The sequence below is a fragment of the Anas acuta genome, chromosome 36, assembly GCF_963932015.1.
Source record: "Anas acuta chromosome 36, bAnaAcu1.1, whole genome shotgun sequence".
In the NCBI taxonomy this organism is placed as follows: domain Eukaryota; kingdom Metazoa; phylum Chordata; class Aves; order Anseriformes; family Anatidae; genus Anas; species Anas acuta.
The window spans coordinates 192563-212463 of record NC_089014.1 but is presented as its reverse complement, the minus strand read 5'-3'; the positions used below and the strand labels follow the sequence as shown (position 1 = coordinate 212463).

General features: G+C 56.7%; 1 protein-coding gene across 1 annotated transcript; it reads right to left on the bottom strand.

Annotated features, from left to right (window-relative positions):
* Positions 1 to 1349: 1349 nt before the first annotated feature.
* LOC137846657 (uncharacterized) lies at positions 1350 to 15636 on the bottom strand. Its single transcript, XM_068664666.1, has 7 exons — positions 15572 to 15636; positions 14346 to 14579; positions 12631 to 12919; positions 11506 to 11619; positions 9837 to 9988; positions 2958 to 3223; positions 1350 to 1749 (listed from the first exon to the last, which is right to left on the bottom strand). The coding sequence occupies exons 1-7, from the start codon at positions 15634 to 15636 to the stop codon at positions 1382 to 1384; spliced, it is 1488 nt and encodes a 495-aa protein (XP_068520767.1). The 3' UTR covers positions 1350 to 1381.
* Between the last annotated feature and the right edge of the window lie 4265 nt (positions 15637 to 19901).

The following is a 19901-nucleotide window of genomic DNA, read 5'->3' as shown; positions in this document are numbered from 1 at the left end:
TTGATCCTTTCTTGGTGGCTTCAGCTTACCCATGTTGGGTCCGTGGTGGGTTTGGTGGGTCCGTGATGGTTTTTTTTGGGTCCGTGGTGGGTTTTTTGGGTCCGTGATGGGTTTTTTGGGTCCGTGGTGGTTTTTTTGGGTCCATGATGGCTTTTTTGGGTCCGTGGTGGTGTCGCTGGGTCCGTGGTGGGACCAGGAGCCCTCAGTTCTCTGCCATGGTCTCCTGGATCCAGTCGAGGTAGTTGTAGACCAGGCTGTAGACCCCTGGCTTCCCCGCCTGCCCGCAGGGGTGGTCACCCCAGGAGACGATGCCTTGCAGCACCCCGTTGCATATCAGGGGTCCCCCCGAGTCACCCTGGGGACAAAAGGGGCCGTGACGGGACCCGGTCCATGGCCCCCAGACAGGGGGGGACACTTGGCCACCGGGGAGGGGGACAACTGGTCTTGGAGACAACGGTGTGGGTCCAACCAAAGCGAGGTGGACCCACAAAGAGACGTGGTTGTGGGGCAGGAGGTGGTTGTGGGGCGTGGGTATGGGGTTGTGGCAAGGGGACACGGGGACATCTCAAAGATCAGGGGGACGGGATCATGGGACAAGTCGATGAGGTTGTAGGACACGGAGAAATGACCACGGGACACGGGGACACGGCCACGGGGTGTGGGGACAAGATGACAGGACGGGGGGACACAGCTGATGGAGGACATCCCTGGGACGTGGGATGTAGGTCGGGGTGATGGGACATGGGGACATGGGGTGATGGGACATGGGGACATGGGGATGGGGGCATGGAAATAGGGTAACGGGACATGGAGATGTGGCTGTAGGACATAGGGACATGGTGATGGGACATGGGGACGTGGTGATGGGACATGGAGACGTGGCTGAAGGACATGGAGATCTGTCTGTAGGATGTGAAGATGAGGTGATGGGACATGGGGACGTTGTGATGGGACACGGAGACGTGGCTGTAGGACATGGGGACACAGTTTGAGACACGGGGATGGGGTGATGGGACATGGAGATGTGGTGATGGGACATGGGGACGTGGTGATGGGACATGGAGACATGGTTGTAGGACATGGGGATGTGGAGATGGGACAGGGAGACGTGGTTGTAGGACATGGAGACACACTTTGGGACATGGGGTCGTGGTGATGGGACATGGAGACATGGTTGTAGGACATGGGGACACACTTTGGGACATGGGGACATGGTGATGGGACGTGGGGATGGGGTGATGGGACATGGAGATGTGATGGGACATGGAGACGTGGCTGTAGGACATGGGGACATGTTTGTAGGACATGGGGACACACTTTGGGACATAGGGACATGGTGATGGGACATGGAGATGTGGCTGTAGGACACTGGGACATGGTTTTAGGATATGGGGACACGGGCAGGTCCCCATGGCCAGGGGACACGGGTGACCAGACGCACCTGGCAGGAGTCCTTGCCCCCCGCGGCCACGCCGGCGCACAGCATGTTCTCGGTGACTTTGCTGCCGTAGACCTCCTGGCACCGCCTGTTACTCACCACGGTGACGTTGACGCACTGGGGGGTGTCGGGGTAGGTCACTGGGGGGGGGAGGACACTCGTGTCCAACAGGGGCTGAAGGGACACCTGAGTCCCTTCTCTGGGGAGATGCCTCCACCCAACCCAACCCAACCCAACCCAACTCAACCCAACCCAACCCAGCCAAACCCAACCCAACCCAAAGCTGGTTGAGATGTCCATCCCATGGACACCTAGGTCCTCACCCAACCCTGGACACCTGGGTCCTTTCCTTCCAGAGACACCCCCAACCCAACCCAACCCAACCCAACCCAACCCAACTCAACCCAACCCAACCCAACCCAACCCAATGTTGGTTGAGATGTCCATCCCATGGACTCTTGGGTCCCTTCTCTTCCTAGATGCCTCCAACCCAACCCAAAGCTGGTTTAGATGTCCACCCCATGGACACCTGGGTCCCTTCCGTGCAGAGATACCACCAAGGCAACCCAACCCAACCCAACCCAACTCAACCCAACCCAACACAACACTGGTTGAGATGTCCATCCCATGGACTCTTGGGTCCCTTCTCTTCCTAGATGCCTCCAACTGAACCCAAAGCTGGTTGAAATGTCCACCCCATGGACACCTGGGTCCCGTCCTTGAAGAGACACCCCCAACCCAACCCAACCCAACCCAACCCAAAGCTGGTTGAGATGTCCACCCCATGGACACCTGGGTCCCATCCTTGCAGAGACACCACCAACCCAACCCAACCCAACCCAACCCAACCCAACCCAACCCAACCCAACCCAACCCAACCCAACCCAACCCAACCCAATGTTGGTTGAGATGTCCATCCCATGGACTCTTGGGTCCCTTCTCTTCCTAGGTGCCTCCAACTGAACCCATGGACACCTGGGTCCCTTCCTTCCAGATACCACCAACCCAACCCAACCCAACCCAACCCAACCCAACCCAACCCAACCCAATCCAGCCAAACCCAACCCAACCCAACCCAACCCAAAGCTGGTTGAGATGTCCATCCCATGGACACCTGGGTCCTCACCCAACCCTGGACACCTGGGTCCCTTCCTTCCAGATACCACCAACCCAACCCAACCCAATTCAACCCAACCCAACCCAACCCAAAGCTGGTTGAGATGACCATCCCATGGACACCTGGGTCCCTTCCGTGCAGAGATACCACCAACGCAACCCAACCCAACCCAACCCAACCCAATCCAATCCAACTCTGGTTGAGATGTCCACCCCATGGACACCTAGGTCCTCGCCCAACCCTGGACACCTGGGTCCTTTCCTTCCAGAGACACCCCCAACCCAACCCAACCCAACCCAACCCAACCCAACCCAACCCAACCCAACCCAACCCAACCCAACCCAACCCAACCCAACGCTGGTTGAGATCCCCATCCCAAGGACCCCCCTGGGTGCCCCGTACCCTCGGGGCTGGTGGTGGTCCCCCAGCCCATGACGGTGCAGTTGGTGCCGGGGGCCGGGGGGGCGCTGGGCAGGGTCAGGGGCTGGACGAAGGGCGTGACGGTCAGGGCGGGATGAATGCGCAGCAGCATCAGGTCATCGGCGTAGCTGCCGTCCCCCTCCTTGTCTCTGAAGCCAGGGTGGACCACCACCTTCGTGGCCACTGCGTACTGCTCATGTCCCGTCAGGGCCTCCAAGCTGTGGGACCCCGCCCGCACCTGGATGTTGCTTGGGGACAAGGGGACACGTGAGGGACGTGGCCGCGGGGAGGTGGGATGGCATGGTTGGAGGGGTGGGGGACGTGGTCATGGGGGATGTGGTCATGGGGATGTGGTCATCGGGGGATGTAGTCATGGAAGGACCTGGATGGACATGGAGGGAACATGGTCATGGGGATGTGGTCATGGGGATGTGGTCATGGAGGGATGTGGTCATGGGGGATGTGGTTATGGAGGGATGTGGTCATGGGGACGTGGACATAGAGAGATGGAGATGGGAGAGATGGAAACGTGGGGAACGTGGTCATGGAGGGACGTGGTCATGGGAGACGTGGTCATAGAAGGACGTGGTCATAGAAGGACGTGGTCATGGAAGGACATGGATAGACATGGAATGACGTGGTCTTGGGATGTGGTCATTGAGGGACGTGGACCTTGGGGACTTGGACATGGAGAGATGAAGATGGGAGAGATGGAAACGTGGGGAACGTGGTTATGGAGGGACGTGGTCATGGGGGACATGGACATGGGAGTGGTGAGATGGTGAGATGTGGACGTTGAGGGACATGGACATGCAGAGATGTGGTCATGGGGACATGGTCATGGGGAATGTGGTCATGGAGGGACATGGTCATGGAAGGACGTGGATGGACATGGAGGGACGTGGTCATGGGGGACGTGGTCATGGGGGACGTGGTCATGGGGACATGGTTATGGGAGACGTGGACATAGGGATGTGGTCATGGAGGGACGTGGTCATGGGGACATGGACATGGTAGATGTGGTCATGGGGACGTGGTCATGGGGACGTGGTCATGGGGACATGGTCATGGGGACGTGGTCATGGAGGGACATGGACATGGGAGATGTGGTCATGGAAGGACATGGACCTTGGGGACTTGGACATAGAGAGATGAAGATGGGAGAGATGGGAACATGGGGAACGTGGTCATGGAGGGACGCGGTCATGGGGACGTGGTCATGGGGACATGGACATGGTAGACGTGGTCATAGAGGGACATAGTCATGGAAGGACGGGGATGGACACGGACACTGAGGGACATGGTCATGGGGACATGGACACTGAAGGACGTGGTCATAGAGGGACGTGGATGGACATGGAGGGATGTGGTCATGGGGACAGGGTCATGGGGACATGGTCATGGGGACGTGGTCGTGGGGACAGGGTCATGGGGACGGGGTCATGGAGGGACGTGGACCTTGGGGACGTGGCCATGGAGAGATGGAGGTGGGAGGGACGGGGACACGGAGGACGTGGTCATGGGGGGACACCAACGTGGGGGGACGTGGCCAAGGAGACACGGGGACAAGAGGGACAAGAGGGATGGGGCAGGGCGCAGGTGGAGGTGACCCAGTTCTCTTCCCAGTTCCCCTCCCAGTACTTCTGGGTTCCCCTCCCAGTTCCTCCCAGTGCTTCCCAGTTCCTCCCAGTGTTTCCCAGTTCCTCCCAGTCTTTCCCAGTTCCCCTCCCAGCATTTCCCAGAACTGCCTAGCAGTGGGCAGCCATGAACATGCACTGGGTGCTGAGTAGGGCTCCCAGTGACTCCCAGTGCCACCCAGTGCTCCCAGTTCCCCACCCAGTTCTCTCCAGTGCCCCTTCCCAGTGCCTCCCAGCGTCCCCAGTTCCCATTTCAGTGTCTCCCAGTCCCCCCTCCCAGTGATCCTGGTACCCCCCAGTAGCCCCAGTCCCCCTCCTAGTGACTCCCAGTGCCCCCAGTGCCCCTTCTAGTGCTTCCCAGTAGGACCTAGTCTCCCCAGTTACTCTCCCAGTGGCTCCCAGTGCTGCCCACTATCCCCAGTCCCCCTCCCAGTACCACCAGTCCCCCTCCACTGCTTTCCAGTAGCCTCCAGTCCCCCTCCCAGTACCACCAGTCCCCCTCCATTGCTTTCCAGTAGCCTCCAGTGCCTCCCAGTAACCCCCAGTCCCCCCACCAGTTCCCCCAGTCCATCTACCCATGCCTCCCAACACCTCCAGTAGCCCTCAGTCCCCCTCCAGTCCCCCCCAGTAGTGCCCAGAGTCCATCCCAGTGACTCCCAGTGACCCCAGAACCCTTCCATTCCCACCCCAATATCCCCAGAGACCCTCCCAGTACCTCTCAGTCTCCCCCAGCACCCCTCCCAGTGCCTCCCAGTTCCCCCCAGTGCCTCTCCCAGTGCCTCCCAGTGCCTCCTAGTCCCCCCCAGCCCCCCTCCCAGTGCCCCCAGTCCCCCCTAGCACCCCACCCAGTGCCTCCCAGTGCCTCCCAGTGCCCCACCTGGTCTGGCAGTGGGCAGCCGTGAGCACCCACTCGGTGCTGATCAGGGCCCCCCCGCACTGGTGCTGGTCGAAGTAGAAGAGCAGGACGAGGCCGGGGTGGGCCAGGGGGGGGCACTCGCTGCCCCCCAGGATCCGCTCATCCCGAGGCCAGGCTGGCACCGCCCACATTAAAATGGGGGGGGGGGCACAACACCGGGACCCCCCCCCCTTATTTTTTAGACCCCCCCCCCAATGTCCACCTCGCTCCCCCACATCCACCCTTGGGACCCCCCCCTGCACCCCCATTCCCACCATGGGGACCCCCAGGACCCCCCCAGTTCCAAAACTTAGCCCCCCCCCCACATCCCCATATTTGGGACCCCCCCCCCAATCCCCAAATTTGGGACCCCCCCGTCCAGGGACCCTCATAACCCCCTTGGGACCCCCGGGACCCCCCCATTCTCACCCAGGGGACCCCCAAGACCCCCCCCATCCACCCAGGGGACCCCCAGGACCTCCCATATCCCCCCTTAGGACCCCCAGAACCCCCCCCCCCCATCCATCCTTGAGACCCTCGGGACCCCCCCATCCCCACCCTGAAGACCCCCAGGACCCCTCATCCCCACCCTGGGGACCCCCCCCCCACCCCCATATCCACCCTTGGGACCCCCAACCCCCCCAGTTCCCACCCTGGGGACCCCCAGGACCCCCCCAGTCCCCATCCTTGGGACCCCCCCCAGCCTCTCACCGGGGGCCACCAGCGTCTGGAGGAAGAGGAGGAGGAGGAAGAGGCGAGGAGACTCCATGACGAGGGGGGGGCCGGGGGCCGGATGCCGGGGGGCTGGGTGCCCCCGGCTATCAAGGCTTTGCGTTAATTATTAACGGGGGCTCATTAGCACCCCCCCCCCCACCCCCCCCCCCACCCACCATGTTTGCTTGGTGACGTCCCCAGGCAGGTGCCACGTTCACATGGCCCCCCCTCGAAGGGACACGGTGGTGGCTATGGGGTGAGCTGTGGGGCTGAGAAAGGGGGTCCCGGACCCCCAAATCCCCTGGATCAATGGGGCTGAGAAAGGGGGGCCTGGACCCCAAAATTCCCTGGATAAATGGGGCTGAGAAAGGGGTCCCAGACCCCTAAATCCCCTGCAATAATGGGGCTGAGCTTAGGGGGCCTGGACCCCCAAGTTCGCTGGATCAATGGGGCTGAGCAAAGGGGTCCTGGACCCCAAAATCCCCTGGATCAATGGGGCTGAGCAAGGGGGTACAGACCCCTAAATATCTAATAGGGCTGAGCAAGGAGGTCCTGGACCCCTAAATCCCTTGGCTCAATGGGGCTGTGTTTAGGGGTCCCAGACCCCCACATCCCCTCGATCAATGGGGCTGAATTTAGGGGTCCCAGACCCCAAGTCCCCTGGATCAATGGGGCTGAGCAAGGGGGTCCAGACCCCTAAATATCTAATAGGGCCGAGTAAGGGGGGCCAGAATCCCTAAATTCTCTGCAAAATGGGGCTGTGCAAGGGTGTTTCAGACCCCTAAATTCTCTGCAATAATGGGGCTGAGTTTAGGGGTCCTGGACCCCTAGGTCCCCTGGATCAATGGGGCTGAGCAAGGGGGTCCAGACCCCTAAATACCTAATAGGGCCGATCAAGGGAGTCCTAGACTCCTAAATCCCTTGGATCAATGGGGCTGAGTTTAGGGGTCCCAGACCCCAAGTCCCCTGGATCAATGGGGCTGAGAAAGGGGGTCCCAGACCCCAAAATCCCCTGCAATAATGGGGCTGAGTTTAGGGGTCCTGGACCCCTAAATCCCTTGGATCAATGGGGCTGAGCAAGGGGTCCAGACCCCTAAATACCTAATAGGGCCGAGCAAGGGGGTCCTAGACCCCCAAATCCCCTGGATCAGTGGGGCTGAGTTTAGGGGTCCCAGACCCCAAGTCCCCTGGATCAATGGGACTGAGCAAGGGGGTCCAGACCCCTAAATATCTAATAGGGCCAAGAAAGGGGGTCCTGGACCCCTAAATCCTCTGGCTTAATAGGGCTGGTCAACAGGGTCCCAGACCCTCGGATCCCCTCGATCAATGGGGCTGAATTTAGGGGTCCCAGACCCCAAGTCTCCTGGATCAGTGGGGCTGAGCAAGGGGGTCCAGACCCCTAAATACCTAATAGGGCCGAGCAAGGGGGTCCTGGGCCCCAAAATCCCCTGGAAAAATGGGGCTGAGCTTAGGGGTCCCATACCCCTAAATCCCCTGGATCAATGGGGCTGAGAAAGGGGGTCCAGACCCCTAAATGCCTAATAGGGCCAAGCAAGGGGGTCCTGGACCCCTAAATCCTTTGGCTTAATAGGGCTGATCAACGGGGTCCCAGACCCTCAGATCCCCTCTAGTATTTATGGGGTGCACTGGGGCACCCCGATTTTTCGGGGGGGCGGTCCCGGAGCAGGGGATTGGCTCTTCCCCTCCTCCGGATTTAATCCGGATTAAGCAAATCACCCCCTGACGCAGCGGCTGAGAAACCGCCCGGGGCGGGCAACGAACACACCTTGGGCGTGATGCGGCCGCTGTAGTAATATTATTGCCCCCCCCGTCATTAACGCTAATTACAGTAATAACGATTTTCCTCGCGGCGGGGGCCGGAATCACGGGGGAAAACAGCGTGGTGCCGCGTGTTATTAAGGGGGAATTAACCATCGCCCCCCCCCCCCCTCCTTGGGCGTTCGCAGGGGGGGGGGCACCCACACCCGGCGGGGAGGTGGCACCCCCTTGTGTGGGAGGGGGTGGTGGGGTCTCCTGGGGGGTCGTGGTCGCCCCCTGTTGCCCACCCATGGGGGATTTGGGGGGATTTTGTGGGATTTGGGGGGGTCTACGTGTCCCTAGGGGTGTTATGGGGGTGGTGGTGGTGAGACCCTAAATTGGGCAGGGGTGGGGTTTGGGGAGAGCCCGACCAATGGTGGTTCTCCAATTTGGGGTGGGTGGGGTTTGGGGAGAGCCCGACCAATGGCGGTTCTCCAATTTGGGGTGGGTGGGAGTTGGGGAGAGCCCGACCAATGGTGGTTCTCCAATTTGGGGTGGGTGGGAGTTGGGAAGAGGCCGACCAATGGTGGTTCTCCAATTTGAGGTGGGCGGAAATTGGGAACTTTCCCCCGATTGATGTGGGAGTTGGGGAGAGCCCGGCCAATGGCGTTTCCCCGTTTTGGGGTGGGAGGGACTTGGGGGGAGCCCACCCAATGGCATTTCCCCAGTTTGAGGTGGGCGGGGCTTAGGGAGAGCCCACCCAAATTGTGAGGCTGACGTGGCCCCATCCCCCGCATGGACCCAAAACCTCTCCAGGTGCCTCCTCAGCATTTTTCCTGCATTTCCTCCTCCGTTTTCCCTGCCAACACGTTCCTTGGGGCCACAAAGCCCCCGGGAACCTGCGGGCATCATCTTGGGACACTTTTTTTTTGGAAAAAAAGGTCAATGGAAAAATCTTGAGGGCGTGCAGAAGCGGGGTGGGATGGAGGAACTTGGGGGGGGGCAACATCACAGCCAAAACAAACCCGTGGCCGCCAGCCCCAGAAGAACCCGGTAGACACTGGGTTGACCAACCATCATCGTTGAGTTGGGAAACCCTTGTTGGATTGGCCAACCCTCGCTGGGTTGGCCAGGCATCATTTTTTGGGTGATCCTCCCGACCGATCCGATTGGCCAACTGCCTTAGGTTTGGGTTGGCCAACCATCACTGGGGCCCTTGGGTGCCCCTCGTGGGCTTGGGTGTCCCCTGCTGGTGCTCCTTGTGTTGTTCATTCCCACCGGGGGTCTCCTATTGGATAGGAGATGGTTGGATGGCCAAAAGTCCTCAAATTGGGCAACCATCATTGGTTAGTTACTCTTTTTGGGTTGGCCAACGCCGTTTGGGTTGGAGGACTCATCCACCAGCGTCCCACGTCCGTGGGGCCATTGCAAGGCCAGGCCACATCTTCGTCCTCGTGAGATGATGGGAGAGCACGAGTGTGGGAAACAGGGCCCGTCTTAATCAAATCAACCTAAAATTGCAAATTTGGGGGGTGGCGGGAGGGCTCTGACCTCAAAATGAAGCCATAAATGGAAACCGGGCCCCGCGGAGGACCCTGGGAGGAGAGGCCAGGCCTGGGGTTTGTCTTGAGGGGGCAGGTTGAAAGGACGAAATTTCCCACCAAACATCGCAACGCTTTAATTTCTTGTTCCTTCCCATCCACCCTCTCGCTGGCTTCACCAGGCGGCACCCTGGCTGCACCCACAACCTTGCCACGGCCTCCGTTGGCCCAGCGACCTGCCCCGGCGAGCGGCGGCGGCAGCCTGGACGTGGCCCTCCGACCTCCCTCGGGAGCTCGGAGGTTGCTGGAGCGTCACTGGTTGTCCTTCATGGTTTGCTGGATCCACTGGGCGTATCTGCAGACCTTGGTGTAGACACCAGGTCTCTTGGGCTGCCCGCATTTCTCCATGCCCCAGGACACGATGCCTTGGAGGGTCCCGTTGCAAACCAGAGGTCCCCCGGAGTCACCCTACGGAAAGAGGTGCCGTGAGCCAGCCGTCGCCCGACGCTTTTTGGGTTGGCCAACTCCTCGTTGCTTGGCCCACCACTCTCAGGCCTCGTTCTCTTGGGTCTCCTCTCATGGTTGGCCAACCATTGTTGGGTTGGCCAACCATTGTTGGCTTGGCCAGACATCACCGGTTTGGCCAACTGGCCAGTCATCACCAGTTTGACCAGTCGGACCTCCGAATTATTTGACCAACCTTTATCGGGCTGATAAACCATTGGTTCAACCAACCTAGGACATCGGGCTAATTATCCAGTAGTTCCACCACCGTTGCACCGGGACGTAACCACTTAGCAGATTCTTTAACCATCGCTGGTCAGCCAACCACCACGGCTGCTTGTCCAAATCTCTCTGGGTTGGCCAACCATCGTTGAGTTGGCCAATTATACTTTGGCTAATTACTCTCGCTTTGGCTAATAACATTCACTTTGGCTAATAACATTCACTTTGGCTAATTACACTTGCTTTGGCCAACTCCACTTGCTTTGGCCAATTACTCTTGATTTGCCCAATTACACTCATTTTGGCCAATTACACTTGACTTGGCCAATTACTCTTGATTTGCCCAATTACTCTCGTTTTGGCCAACTCCACTTGCTTTGGCCAATTACTCTTGATTTGTCCAATTACTCTCATTTTGGCCAATTACACTTGCTTTGGCCAATTACTCTTGATTTGCCCAATTACTCTCATTTTGGCCAATTACACTTGACTTGGCCAATTACTCTTGCTTTGCCCAATTACACTTGATTTGCCAATTACACTTTTTTTGGCCAATTACACTTTTTTTGGCCAATTACACTTGATTTTCCCAATTACACTTTTTTTGGCCAATTACACTTGATTTGCCCAATTACTCTTGATTTGCCCAATTACACTTGATTTGCTCAATTACACTCGTTTTGGCCAATTACACTTTTTTTGGCCAATTACTCTTGATTTGCCCAATTACACTCGTTTTGGCCAATTACACTTTTTTTGCCCAATTACACTTGATTTGCCCAATTACACTTGATTTGCCCAATTACACTTGATTTGCCCAATTACACTCGTTTTGGCCAATTACACTTTTTTTGCCCAATTACACTTGCTTTGGCCAATTACACTTTTTTGCCCAATTACCCTTGATTTTCCCAATTACTCTTGCTTTGACCAATCCTTGTTGGCCTGAAGAACTCCCTGCCTTGTCCAACTGCCGTTGGTTGGTCCGGCCCCCAACTGGTTGAACACTTTTTGGCCAACATTTTGGCCAACCCTGGTTGAACACTTTTTGGCCAACCCTTTCGAAACGTTTTGGCCAACCCTGGTTGGGTTGAGAACATCGCTGCCTTGCCTAACTCATCTTGGCCAACCCTGGTTGGGTTCCTGAGCCACTGTGAAGACCACCAACCCCATGGTGGTGACCGGGGGACGTGTCCCCTTGGTCTGCCTTGTGGACAACCCCTGGTGGCAGCGGTGGAAGGAGGACGTCGTGGCCGTACCTGGCAGGAATCCCTACCGCCTTGGAGGCTCCCGGCGCATATCATGTTCTCGGTGATGGAGCCGGGGTATAACCGCTTGCACTCAGCCGTGGAGAAGATGGTGACGGTGACGCACTGCAAGACGTCCGGGTAAGAGACTGAGATGGGAAACGGAGGGGAGGGGAGAAAGAAACCAGAGCAATCGACCCGGGGAACCGGCAGAAATTTGCCCCCCCCGAACTCCCAGCGCCGACTCCCCCGTCCTGGGGAAGAGGGCGTTGCGCCTCCCCCGGGGTCTCACGCGGAGGTGGCTCCTCCAGACTGTTTTGGGGTGGAAAGTGTGCTGTTTGGGACTGTTCCAGATTCCAAATTTCCAGAGAGGAACGCCAAAAATAAGGGATTTCTACCCCAAAAAGGTCTGATTTGAAACCAGAAGTTTCAGAGGTTGGGGAACCAGGACTTGCCCAATCCATCCCTTTTTTCCACCATGATTTGGTGTCTTCTCTTAAATTAGTTTTACGTTTTCCCTGTGTTTCCTCTAACTTAATTTTGGGGTGTTTCTCTTTTGTTTCACTCCATCTTATTCCACCTACTTTTTTTTTTCTTTCCTTTTTTTTAATTAAAAAAAAAGTAGTTTTAGTCTCTCCCTTCTGTTCTACTTAACTCATTTTCCTTCATTTAATTTAATTTCCCCTTCATTTAATTTATTTGCCTTTATTTTAACTTTTCTCCCCTTTCTTTGCCTTATTTCCTTTTGTCCCTTGATCATATCTGATCCTGTTTGCTTCTCATTTAACCCACTACTCGTTTTACAGGATTTTAGGTGCTTTTAGGCTTTTCCCTCTGGTTTCTTTTAATTGTTTTTTTTTTTTTTTTTTAAATTATTATTTTTTATTATTATTATTTTAATTTAACTTGATTTTGTGTTATTTCCTTCCTGTTCCTCCTCTGCTGCCCTGTTTTGTTCCTATTTTTTAGGAGAGGACCCAGGAGTCCAGAAGAGGACCCAGGTGTCCAGGGGACCACCCAGATGTCCAGGAGAGGACCTGGGTGTCCAGGAGAGGACCCAGGTGTCCAAGAGGACACTTGGCTGTTCAGGAGAGGACCAAAGTGCCAAGGAGAGAACCCAGATGCCCAGGAGGGGACCCGGGCATCCAGGAGGGGCTGTCGGCACTGGGTACCTTCTGGGGAGGTGGTGGCCCCCCAACCCGACGTGGTGCAGCTGGTGCCAGGCACTGGGGGGCAGGAGGCCACGGGGACGGGCTGGATCCTCTCGGTGAGGGTGACGGGCGTCAGGAGCTTGATCAGCATGATGTCGTTGTCCTTGGTGCTGGGGTTGTAGTTGGGGTGAGGCACCAGCTTCTGCACCATCTTCCGCTCCTCGCCCCATTCCCGCGTGAAGAGGTTGTGCTTGCCCAGGCGGATGGTGGTGATCCTGCAGCACCCAAGGGACACGCGTGGGACGGGTGGCGAGGTGGCCAGGACACGGGGAACGCGGCCACTTGTGTGGGGCTTGGAGACCACGGTGTGGCCGTAGATCTTGTGGGGCAAGGACTGCAGCATGGCTAGGGCGTGCGCTGGTCATGGCATGCATGGAACATGGCGTGGACCATGAACATGGAGATCTTGGTGCAGTCATGACACGTGTTGGCCGTGGCATGGCCAAGACATGTAGGACAAGATGTGGTCCATGAACATGGGGATCATGGTGTAACCATGACATAAGTTGGTCATGGCATGGCCAAGACATGCATGGGACATGACATGGCTCATGAAAATGGAAACCATGGTGCAACCATGGCACACGTTGGTCATGTCATGGCAAGAACATGTGTGGGACATGACGTAGCCCATGAACATCAAGATCATGGTGCAACCATGGCACGCGTTGGCCATAGCATGGCCAAGACATGTGTGGAACATGACATGGCTCATGAAAATGGAAACCATGGTGCAACCATGGCACACGTTGGTCATGTCATGGCAAGAACATGTGTGGGACATGACGTAGCCCATGAACATCAAGATCATGGTGCAACCATGGCATGTGTTGGTCATGGCATGGCCAACACATGCGTGGGACATGATGTCGTCCATGAACATGGACACCTTGGTGCAACCACGGCACACATTGGTCATGGCATGGCCAAGACATGCATGGGACATGACATGGTCCATGAACATGGACACCTTGGTGCAACCATGACATGCGTTGGCCATGGCATGGCCAAGACATGCATGGGACATGACATGGCTCATGAAAATGGAAACCATGGTGCAACCATGGCATGCGTTAGTCATGTCATGGCAAGAACATGTGTGGGACATGACGTAGCCCATGAACATCAAGACCATGGTGCAACCATGGCACGTGTTGGTCATGGCATGGCCAAGACATGTGTGGAACATGACATGGCTCATGAAAATGGAAACCATGGTGCAACCATGGCACGCGTTGGTCATGTCATGGCAAGAACATGTGTGGGACATGACGTAGCCCATGAACATCAAGACCATGGTGCAACCATGGCATGCGTTGGCCATAGCATGGCCAAGACATGCGTGGGACATGACATGGCTCATGAAAATGGAAACCATGGTGCAACCATGGCATGCGTTGGTCATGTCATGGCAAGAACATGTGTGGGACATGACGTAGTCCGTGAATATGGTGCAACCATGGCATACATTGGTCATGGCATGTCTAGAACCCATGTAGACCACATCATGGCCATGCCAATACATGGGACTACAAGACCATGACACAGCACATACATAGACCATGGTGACCACGGCACGCTCATGACCCAGGGGACACAGCACACGTGTGACACACATGACACGCGTGACGACGCCCTTACCCCGGCGTGGTGCAGTGGGCCGCCGTCACCACCCATTGCCTGGCCACCAGGACGCCGCCGCAGTAGAGCTTGTACATGTCGAGGATGGCCACCTGCCAGGGCTGCGAGTGGGGCTCGCAGTCCATGCCGCCCACCACGCGCGTGTCACCTGCCACCGAGGACACTGCAAGGCATGACGGGGGCGAGAAGACACGTGTCAGCACCTCCACACGCGTGTGCAACGTTAGCCAGATCCTTCACCCTTGCACTCACCCATGGACGCCACCAAGACCAAGGCTCCCAACAGCTTCACTCGGTCCCATGGCCGGGGGGCCACCATGGCTTGCACCTCCATCGACGTGGCCACTGCGGGGGGGGGGCAGAAGCGTTGGGACCACGGCGGTGGTTTTGTGGGGCTATGCATTTTTTGGGGGTGGCACTGAAGTATCTCTGCACCGTTTTGGGGGGTGTTATGGCAGCCCTAACACATTTCTTGGGGGGTTATAGTAGCTCCAAATTATTTTGGGGGGCATTATGGCAGTCCTACACATTTCCTGGGGAGGTTCTGGTAGCTCCAAGACATTTTGGGGGGTCATTATGAGAGCCCTGCATATTTTTTGGGGGGTTTATGGCAGCTCCAAGCCATTCTGGAGGCATTATGGCAGCCCTACACATTTTGGGGGGCGTTTATAGTAGCTCCAAACCATTTTTTGGATGCATTATGGCAGCCCTACACATTTCTTGGGGGCTTTATGGCATCTCCAAGACATTTTGGGACTTACTATGGTAGCCTTGCACATTTCCTGGGGAGGTTCTCATAGATCCAAAGTATTTTGGGGGGCATTATAGCAGCCCTACACATATCTTGGGGGCATTTTGGTAGCTCCAAAACATTTTTTGGTGCATTATAGCAGCCCTACACATTTCTTGGGGGCATTTTGGTAGCTCCAAACCATTTTTTTGGTGCATTATGGCAGCCCTACACATTTCTTGGGGGCATTTTGGTAGCTCCAAGCCATTTTTGGGGTCATTATGGCAGCCCTACACATTTCCTGGGGAGGTTCTCATAGCTCCAAGACATTTTTGGGGTCTTTATGGGAGCTCTGCACATGTCTTGAGGGGATTTATGGTAGCTCCAAGACATTTTTGGGGTCGTTATGGCAGCCCTACACGTTTTTTGGGGGTATTTCTGGTAGCTCCAAGCAATTTTGGGGGTTACGGCACCATGGTGGGGGGGTCTCCACAACCCCCTCTGCCCGGCGCTGGGAGCTGCACGATTCGCCCCGTCATCGCGCTGTTGCAATGGCGACATCATTACGCCAAGTGCCACGGCAGCAATCAACACAGTCATTGTTAATGAGGCCCGTAATTATGGGCCCCACCAACTCCTCCGCCTCCCCCTCCTTGTCTCGGGGCGGTTGACCTTCCAGCACCCCACACTGCCCTCGGATGCCTCCCTCGGGCTGTGGCAGCGGGTTGGGGCCCCCCTCTTGTAGTTTTGGGGCACGGTTCTTCAAGGCTATGGGGTGAAGGCACCTTTGGACTTTGGTCATTCCTCCCCAAGGATGTGGGTCACGGTCCCCCATGGCTGTGGGTCAAAGCTCCTCATGGTTTTGGATCATGGACCTCCATAGGTTGGAGACACTCAAGTTTAGGGGTCATGGTTCTCCGTGGCCATGGGTCGCTGTCCCCTGTGGGGTTGGGTCCGTGCTCCCCATGGCCATGGATTAAGGTCCCCTATAGATGTGGGTCATGGTTCTCCATGGCCATGGGTCACTGTCCCCTGTGGGGTTGGGTTTGTGCCCCCCATGGCCATGGGTTGTGGTCCCCCATGGTTGTGGGTCATGGTCCCCCATGGCCATTGATTGGAGGCACCCATGACCGTGGGTCATTGCTCCCCCCCAAAAAAAGAGGTGTTGTGGGCCCCATGGAGGTGGGTCAAGGCACCCTACGCCTGTGGGTCACGGTTCCCACGGCCGTGGGTTGGAGCCACCCATGGGTGTGGGGCACCACTCCCCGTGGATGCCTGGTGGGCCCCATGGACGTGGGGCCAGGGAAGGGAGGCTGAGGATGGAGGGATGGCGAGGGGAGGGGGACGGAGGAGGTGTGGGGAAGGAGGGATGGGGGGAGAAGGGGGAGAAGGAGGGAAGGAAAAGGAAGGAAGGAAGGAAAAAGAAGGAAAAAAGGAAAAAGAAGGAAGGAAGGAAAATGAAGGAAAAAGAAGGAAAATGAAGGAAAAAGAAGGAAGGAGGGAGAATGAAGGAAAAAGAAGGAAGGAAGGAAAATGAAGGGGAATGAAGGAAAATGAAGGAGAATGAAGGAAAATGAAGGAAGGAAGGAGAATGAATGAAAAAGAAGGAAAAAGAAGGAAAATGAAGGAAAAAGAAAGAAGGAAGGAGAATGAAGGAAAATGAAGGAAAAAGAAGGAAAAAGAAAGAAAAAGAAGGAAAAAGAAGGAAAAAGAAGGAAAAAGAAGGAAAAAGAAGGAAAAAGAAGGAAGATGAAGGAAGATGAAGGGAGGAAGGAGAAGCAAGGAAAATGAAGGAAAAAGAAGAAAGGAAGGAAAATGAAGGAAAATGAAGGAAAAAGAAGGAAGGAAAATGAAGGAAAAGGAAGGAAGGAAAAAAAGAAAAAGAAGGAAAAAGAAGGAAGGAAGGAAGGAAGGAGAATGAAGGAAAATGAAGGAAAAAGAAGGAAAATGAAGGAAAAAGAAGGAAAACAAAGGAAAATGAAGGAAAACAAAGAAAGGAAGACAAGTCAACTGTTCTGCATCATTTGTGACAATGAAGATCAGGGGTGGAGGCAAGGAGAGATGGATGGAGGTTGGGGACTCAAGGATAAAGCAACCATGGAGAAGAAATCACTGAATAGTTGGAAGGGACCCCAAAACCCTTCTAATTCTACCCCCCTGCCATGGGCAGGGCCACCTCCCACCAGGCCAGGTTGCCCAAAGCCCCGTCCAAGGTGGCCTTGAGCACCTCCAGGGCCGGGGCATCCCCAGCTCCTCTGGGTAACCTGTTCTGGTGCCTCCCCACCCTCATGGTGGAAAACTTCCGCAAGGAAGGCTGGGTGGAGATGGGGCAAGGAGGGGTGGAAATCGGGGATGGAGCAAGCAAGGAGGGGTGGAGGGAGGTCAGGGATGGAGTAAGGAAGGAGGGGTGGATGGAGGAAGAAAGGAGGGGTGGAGGGAGGTCGGGGATGGAGTAAGGAAGGAGGGGTGGATGGAGGAAGAAAGGAGGGGTGGAGGGAGGTCAGGGATGGAGTAAGGAAGGAGGGGTGGATGGAGGAAGAAAGGAGGGGTGGAGGGAGGTCGGGGATGGAGTAAGGAAGGAGGGGTGGATGGAGGAAGAAAGGAGGGGTGGAGGGAGGTCGGGGATGGAGTAAGGAAGGAGGGGTGGATGGAGGAAGAAAGGAGGGGTGGAGGGAGGCTGGGGATGGAGAAAGAAAGGAGGGGTGAGTGGAGGTCAGGGATGGAGGAAGAAAGGAGACGTAGAAGGAGGCTGGAAATGGTGAATGGAGGCTGGAAATGGAGCTTCCTTCTCCAAGGAGGGATGTAGAGGCTGGGGAAGGGACAAAGAAGAAGATGGGTGGAGGCTGGGGACGGAGAAAAGAGGAGGGAAGGATGGAGGCTGAGGACGGAGCAAAAAAAGCGGGGATGGAGGCTGGGGTTGGAGCAAGAAGGAGGGGTGGATGGAGGCTGGAGATGGAGAGGAGAAGGAGGGAAGGGTGGAGGCTGGAGACGGAGCAAGAAGGAGGCTGGAGATTGAACACCAGAGAGGAATGGATGGAGGCTGAAGTAAGGATGGACGGAGAGCACGACCCACGGCCTCCCTTTGAAGCCTCCCCCCCCCTGCCCTCCACCCCCACCCCACCAAACCTCTCCGCAGGTCCCCGCTGTGCCCCGCGGGGGCCGGGGCGGCCTCCCCGCTCCCGAGGCTCGCGTGGCCTCCCCTCCGCGCCGGGAAGAAGCGTTCCAAATGTCCCTGACGTGTCTCCTTCTCCTTCCTCCTCCTCCTCCTCCTCCTCCTCCTTCTCCTCCTCCGACGCCGCCGCCGCCGCTCCGCGCCCGTCCCTCCCACGTGAGCGCCGCGGGTTTTATAACGGCGTCGGGGCCCGGCTCGTCCCGCCCCGAGGCCGAGCGTGGAGGCCGCCTTCCCTAATCCGCCCCTAATCCCTCGGCACCGCCTCGCCCGGCCTCCCTCCTGCTCAATCCGGGGCGGCGCTTGCTGATTGGTCGGCTGGAGCTCACCCATTGGCTGCTTGGATGGATGGAGCTCGCTGATTGGTTCCCCGCCTGGTGGTGGGGGATAGGGAAGAGGTGATTGGACGGCGGAGCCGTGGGAACGGCGGCGTGGCAGGTGCTGGTAGTTCTGGGGAATTTTGCATTCTGATTGGCTGGCTGGCTCCGGAGGCGAGATGCTGATTGGCCAGCAGGCTGTGGGAATCAACGACAGATGATTGGACGGCTGTGTTGGAGGCAAACGCGTGCCATTGGCTGGCAGCTTTGGAGGCCGATGCGAGCTGATTGGCTGGTGACTTCGGAAAGGGTGCGTGCTGATTGGCCAGCTGGCTTTGCGATGGGGGCGTGCTCATTGGCTGGTGGCCGTAGAGGCCAGCGTGTGCTTATTGGCCAGTTGCCGTGGCCAGCCGGCAAGCCCCATTGGCCAATCATCTCGAGAGACCAGCCGATTGGCCAGTTGGCTTTGTAGACCAAGAAGCTGATTGGCCGGCTGGCTGTGTAGATCATAGAATCATAGAATCATAGAATATCCTGAGTTGGAAGGGACCCTTAAGGATCATCAAGTCCAACTCTTGACACCGCACAGGTCTACCCAAAAGTTCAGACCATGTGACTAAGTGCACAGTCCAATCTCTTCTTAAATTCAGTCAGGCTCGGTGCAGTGACCACTTCCCTGGGGAGCCTGTTCCAGTGTGCAACCACCCTCTCTGTGAAGAACCCCCTCCTGATGTCAAGGCTAAATTTCCCCTGCCTCAGCTTAACTCCATTCCCGCGGGTCCTGTCGCTGGTGTTAATGGAGAAAAGGTCTCCTGCCTCTCGACACCCCCTTACGAGGAAGTTGTAGACTGCGATGAGGTCTCCCCTCAGCCTCCTCTTCTCCAGGCTGAACAGGCCCAGTGCCCTCAGCCGTTCCTCGTACGTCTTCCCCTCCAGGCCTTTCACCATCTTCGTAGCCCTCCTCTGGACACTCTCCAACAGTTTCATGTCCTTTTTATACTGTGGTGCCCAGAACTGCACACAGTACTCGAGGTGAGGCCGCACCAGCGCAGAGTAGAGCGGGACAATCACCTCCCTCGACCTACTAGCGATGCCGTGCTTGTAGACCAGAACTCCCTGATTGGCCAGTTGGCTTTGTAGATCACTACAAGCTGATTGGCCCATTGGCTTTGTAGATCTCTACAAGCTGATTGGCCCATTGGCTTTGTAGACCAGAACTCCCTGATTGGCCCATTGGCTTTGTAGATCACTACAAGCTGATTGGCCAGTTGGCTTTGTAGACCAGAACTCCCTGATTGGCCAGTTGGCTGTGTAGATCTCTACAAGCTGATTGGCCAGCT